General features: G+C 36.7%; 2 protein-coding genes across 2 annotated transcripts; one reads left to right on the top strand and one right to left on the bottom strand.

The window, feature by feature from the left end:
• The first annotated feature begins 135 nt into the window (after positions 1-135).
• Positions 136-4,731, top strand: LOC116305082 (uncharacterized). Its single transcript, XM_089033111.1, has 7 exons — positions 136-376; positions 1,168-1,280; positions 1,615-1,748; positions 2,010-2,059; positions 2,638-2,717; positions 3,263-3,340; positions 3,858-4,731. The coding sequence occupies exons 1-7, from the start codon at positions 142-144 to the stop codon at positions 4,101-4,103; spliced, it is 936 nt and encodes a 311-aa protein (XP_088889237.1). The 5' UTR covers positions 136-141; the 3' UTR covers positions 4,104-4,731.
• LOC116305081 (cytoplasmic 60S subunit biogenesis factor ZNF622-like) lies at positions 3,286-5,980 on the bottom strand. The gene has a single exon (XM_031714914.2). The coding sequence runs from the start codon at positions 5,816-5,818 to the stop codon at positions 4,721-4,723; it is 1,098 nt and encodes a 365-aa protein (XP_031570774.2). The 5' UTR covers positions 5,819-5,980; the 3' UTR covers positions 3,286-4,720.
• Between the last annotated feature and the right edge of the window lie 300 nt (positions 5,981-6,280).

The following is a 6,280-nucleotide window of genomic DNA, read 5'->3' as shown; positions in this document are numbered from 1 at the left end:
TTCATTAGTTAAATCATTTATCAAAATATTTCAATAAAACAAAATAATTATGTACTTTTAGGGTACTATTGTATCTATAACCTAAAACTTTATTTTGCGCTTACCCCTCCCCTGGGGAGGTTGATCATATAGCAATTCAAGATGGCGGCCGTTGTAGGACGTAAAGCTCTTAAAATTACTCCTGCTATTTCTACTCTTACGAATCAAAATTTACGACCTACACTATGCAGTTCAAAAGTTAACTTATTTATAATTATGAAGAGGATGGCAGGTCATAGTCACTGGGCAAATATCAAGTTTAAAAAGGCTCATATTGACTTTGCTCGAAGTAAACTGTTCGGGAGGCTAACAGCTGAAATAATGACTGCTGTAAGGGGTAAGAACTATATTTAGATTTTGATTCACAGTTTATATTTCTGTATTTAGCTGTAACTATAAAATCTGGTAATTACTGTAAGGATAGGGCAGCATGAACAGAAAATTCAACTTGGGCTCCCTGTGGCAAAAGGGTTTCCGCCACTCTTCCATTACTTTGAGAAAGAAGAAAAGGAACGATAATTCAGATAACTATTAGGATTTTAAGATATTATAGAAAATTAGCAAAATTTGATGTTCATTTTTCTCCATTTTTCCTAAACTTATGCCATGTCTATATGTGTGTGCACTAGCCATTGCACAGTTGTCCTCTTGTCTCCTCTCTGAATGTGGCTACAGGAGCCATGTGAGATGTGATCATGAGAACCTCTAGCTTCCCCAACCCCCTGAAGTTTTGAAATCACAAGGCTAAGACTTGTCATGACCGTATGTTAGCAAGGCCACATCCCAAGATTTGACCTTTAGATCAAAATATATGGGTTTACAGCTATCCCTGCCTCTCTCAAGGGCAACACAACACAACCTTTTTAAAAGTGAGGGGACAATGTGTCACAAGTAAGCCCACTGAAGTGAAATCAAGCCTTGTCTCAGGATTTTTTGAAAGATAGGCATGGTTCTTCATTTAATCAACCAAAACCTTTCAAAAAAAACTGGGGAGGGGTTGCTAGGGTCCCCTCCCCTCCCCTCCCCTCCCCCAGCTACACCGCCCATGTCTCTCAGAGTATTATAGCAATACTGTCCAGAGATAAGAAAGTTTGACACTGATGACAACTTGTTTTAAACTTACTTTAGAAGGAGCAGCAGATGTATCATTAAACCCACGTCTTGAAGCAGTAATTGAACGTGCCAAAGCAGCAAATATGCCAAAATCCAATATAGAAAATGCAATTAAGTCTGGTCAAGGGGTAAGTTTAATTTGTGTGAAAGTCCCATTATGGTACTGTGCATAATATAGGATTATAGGTTATATCATACCAGTGTCCCGCTCTTTTGTTGCAGAATTTTTCTTTAGTCTGTGAATCAAGGGATTTTTCCATTTTCCAGGTTCTAAGGATTTCTCCTCTGCAAACCCATTGCATTCTAAATCCCTATTCATTCTCTGTGTCAGCTATTAAGATTAAGGGGTTATTTCAGGGCTTGATAAGATTGATACGTAGTTTTAGACATCCTCCTGCATCCACACCCTTGGTTTCATTCTGTTTTATTCCTTTTTTTTTTACTTTTGTTGCTTTTATACAGAACAAAGACAACCCTTTGTCTCAATTTCTTCTTGAAGCAAGAGGACCTGGTGCTTGTGGGCTCCTGATTGATATTGTAACAACCAACAAAGTCAGAGCAAAGATTGATGTGGCCAGTATTTTAAAAAGAAATGGGTGAGTTGTCTGGAAGAGGTTTATGTATCTATAGACCCCTCACTTTTGAAACAAGAGTATCTTTTCTTGATATTGACATTTTCTTCTTTGGTGTAATTTTGTCATTGTTTTAACTCCTCACCCCTAGCCTTTGCCCAGCTGCAGATATAGTGGCATATTTCATATTTAAGGATTTTTTCTATTAACAAAACTGTTCTTTTGCATAATAGTTTTTCTCTATGTTCACATTATCTTATTGTGTTTTTTCCCTTTTGAAACAAGAGGAACAATGAAAGAAGGAGGGTCTGTACTTTTTCAGTTTGAAAGTAAAGGTGAGTATGACTACTAATATGATGGTATACAGGATTATTGTGGTACAGCATTGAGTAATAGAATTTTTGCAAATTCACTTGAGTGACCATAGCTTTAAGTAGAGGTTGGACTTGTTAAAATGCCTAAATGTACATGTATAAATTAATATACATAAAGTCCAACATCAGCCTGCATTGTTCCAGTGTATTTTTCAGAAATATGTGTATAATTTACCCATTCATGTGATATACGTATATGCTTAGGATAATTAATTCCCAACCTCTGAATGCTACTTATACATGACAGACAAAAAACCAAAACCATTGTAAGGTGACAGTTACAAGTTACGAGTTTATTACAAAAAAAAATATTACAGTCAAATAAGAAGTAAATCACCACTGCCCTACAAATAGTTAAGACTAATCGAGACAGTCAACCTACCAACACCGTATTACACAGATACAAATACACAGAATTTACTCTTCATAGTTTTTGGGTGGCATTCTTTATAACCACACAAGACTCTATGTACACACTATTAATCCTATAAATTGTTACCACATCTTTTACATTACTAATAGATCCCTAAATTCTTTAGGAGTCGTAACAATTGAAGATTATTTATACAAGGAGGATTTACATAAACAAGGATACCCAGATGATGATATAGTAGACAAGGTGATGTCCTCATTCTTGTTTTACTGTGTGCTGATACCTATTAGTCTCTTGCACTTTTTAAATAAACTGTGATTGACAAGAGATTAAGATTATTTTAGAAGCTGTGCACCAATCAGTTAGCTGTGGTCGTGGTTTATTAAATGGTGCTCATTTGATCCCTTAGAATGAGCCTCATTGACATTGACAGAAGCTATACAAACACAAGTGAATGATATTAATTGTGATGCACATTAGAGTATATTATAGAAAATGCACAATAAAGATAATAATAAATTATCATTATCATCATCAAGTTTTTTAACAGACCTTTCAAATTCCATGCCACCATCCCTGTTTGTTATTGCCTACATTGCAGCCCAAAAGGAATGGTGGTTGGGGGTTTGGGGGCTATGGGGAAGGGGCCCACCAGCCCCTATCTCTTTTGGGCCACGATTTGGGCTATGTTTGTTGGGACTTGTGAATTAAAAAAATTATTGGACCACAGATCGCAGGGGGTGGGGCTATGTGGCATAATTGGGTCACAATTGGGTCTTTTTTGTCCTTAGGTAGAAGAAATAGCAATAGAGGCTGGAGCTGAAGATGTTTATTTCACACAACTTGAAGATGAAAAACGAGTCATTAAGGTACATGTACATCTGTGACAGGGCTCAAAATAATGGATGGGAAACAGACAATGTCCAGCCAAATGCCTCTTAGAGCAGTTCTCTGGGACCATCACAGGGCCATAGCCACAAATTTCTGATTGTTCCGGTTTGCCACAAATTTTAGATTGTTCCGGTTTGCCACAAATTTCTGACTGGTCAGGTTTTCAAGGGTTTTCAGGGTTTCTTATATGTTTTTTTTATTTTTCTTATATTTTTTCCCCAAAATTTGGTCCGGTTAAAATCGGACCAACCTAACTGGTGGCTACGGCCCTGCGTCACATCAACTGGTCAATTAATGTTCATCAGTCTGTGGCTAGTCATCATATCTGGCCATTGAGCTGCTGTTATTTCTAACCCTGCTCCATCACAACTTATTGGGTTTAAATTGGCACATTCTGCTTTTTAACCTGCCAACCTTTTTTTGATATTCATGATCATAATTATTACCACAATTCTACGGCATATTTTTATTTTACATTATTCTCTTTTTGTACAGTTTGTATGTTCATTCAAAGAAATAAAGAAGGTTTCAGATGGTATCCTATCGACAGAAGAAAAGTGCGTCATACACTCCAATGGACTAGAGTATTTCCCAAAAGCTATGGCTACATTAACAGAAACTCAAGTTGAAAAGGCAGATAAACTCATTGACTTGATATTAAACAACCCAGATGTCATTCGGGTGTATGATAACATTAAGGATTATCCAAGTTCAACTCGTAAATTATTTGCCGACTTGTAGCCACTTGAAATTCTACAGAGTTTTTACTTAATCCAGGAAGATGTAATGGTTGATATCCAATAATTGAGCAGACAGTTAGTGTTTAGTAATGTCTATAAGACCAGTATCCAATTTGTTTGTGAAATGAAATCACTCTTTAGTACTACAATCAGATATTCACCCCATAATTAATGGTGCATGTGTGGCTGCCAAAGGCATTGGTCTAATAAGTGGAGCATTTTTCCACATAAAGCTATCAGATTGTATGTTTTCAGATATGTTATTCCTACATTCGCAAGAGAGTGAAGCTCTCCTAGATATGCTTCTAAAGTATATTATAATTACGAAAACTATGGGGTACAAGTCGAACCAGCTGTTGGCTGTCATTCTGAACAATAGTTTTACACACACAAAAATCAATCCCAGAGTAAGGGGATTCATTGTTCTGTCATCCAACATGGCTGCCAAAATGTGATCATGCAAAATCTCTATAAATTGTTACAAGGATTGTTTTGCCTGATTAGCAAACTACCAATAATCTGCAGCTCATTGGTAACTGGTAAAGCTTTCAGACAGAAAGAACAAGTAAAATATTTAGACACGGGAATTTTTCCAAAATAAACAAAGGCAACATTACTTTAAAATATTACTTGGGGTCTGAAGTGAGTCTGAAATTTATTTGCCTTCACAGCCAATTTTACTTGATGTTTAGCCATCTGCTGTCGTTCAACTCTTGCATCTCGAAGTGTCTGTCTTGTTTTCTCAGCTATTGTGCCATGCCATCCCAATGCCTTGTAGTCAGCCATAATACTCTTCTTAACCTTATGATTCTCTCTTTCTGGAGGTAGATGTTGTTTGTAATAATTCCGAAGATCTCTATGGCCAGCCTTTGCACCTGACGGCAAGCACAACTCATTTGTGGCGTCATCGACACTCAGTGTACCAGTGTTGACATCATTATCATCATCATCATTTTCTCTCTTACTTGGATAACTACTTGTAAAGTCATACCAATCTGAATATTCCAAAGCAGCTTCTCCCTCATAGTCCAACTTCATGTGACTTTTACTAGTCATGTGGTTTTGTACAGCTTCTATTGAGAGATATGCCTTGCTCTTTTCATTGCAAAACAAACACATTTTACCAATTCCAATTTTTTCTCCAAGATATCCAATCAAGCCCTTGAGATCAACAACGTATTCCAGATCAGGAATGAAGAAGCTATGAGATCTGGACATATGCTTCATGTTTTCTTCGAAGTTTAAGCTTTCATGTGGGCAGAAAAGACATTCTGTGATTTCTAGAGCTTCATCCTCGCACTCTTCGACTTCTTCCTCGTCTGATGCTGGGGTTTCTGCATCTGCTTCTTGTACACTGTTTTCACTCTTCTTTTTCAAACCCACGATGTCTGCTGTTTTTTCTGGATCAGTGTCCTTGGATTTTGCAACTATTTCAAGATGTTTCTTGGACTGCAAGTGATTCTTGTAAGCGTTCTCAGACGAGAAGTTCTTATTACATATTTTACAGTACATGATGGTGCTTTTCGTCTGTTCTTTAGCCTCTGCTTCTGCTCTTTGAGCAAGAACCTTTTCCTGGAACACTTCTGCAGTGACAGGAGGCATTTCTGCTACTTTTCTCTTCAAATTATAGCGATGCCAGTCGGATTTGTAGTGCTTTCTCTGTAAATCTGAATCAGCAAACCCAACACGACAAGTTATACAAGTGTAAAGCGGCATTTTTTCTGCTTCGATTCCTCAAATCAGTCTTTATAATACTTCCGGAGTTACCAAAAATGTTCAAAATTCTCAATCTGGTTTGTAATATAAACGAATCAGAGAGAAAAACTTATATTTTTAAACTATTATCAATTTTACCCACGTTTCTGAAAATTTGCATCATCATTGTGGTGCAATCCTTGCTGCGCTGCGAACTATGGGATACCACAGTTTGGGCTTCCTGTGGTATATTTGGGAAATTTCTATAATTTATTTATAAGAATGATATATAATATTAACTAGGTTGACTAGTTAGAAAAGCTTATAATTATTTTGTAGAGAAATTTTCGGTTTAAATTTAGTAAAACCGTTGTTCAACTGTTAAATATATTTGTACATATGTGAAGCCGCAAGCATCAAGAGATGTGTACAGCGGAAACCAAAATAGTAAGGTATATACTTCATCACATGATGCTATCTCTG

Source organism: Actinia tenebrosa, unplaced genomic scaffold (genome assembly GCF_029948245.1).
Source record: "Actinia tenebrosa isolate PJP-AT-01 unplaced genomic scaffold, QUT_ActTen_1.0 PGA_scaffold1__47_contigs__length_23844297, whole genome shotgun sequence".
In the NCBI taxonomy this organism is placed as follows: Eukaryota; Metazoa; Cnidaria; class Anthozoa; order Actiniaria; family Actiniidae; genus Actinia; species Actinia tenebrosa.
The sequence above is the reverse complement of the archived record's forward strand: the minus strand, read 5'-3'. Positions and strand labels throughout refer to the sequence as shown.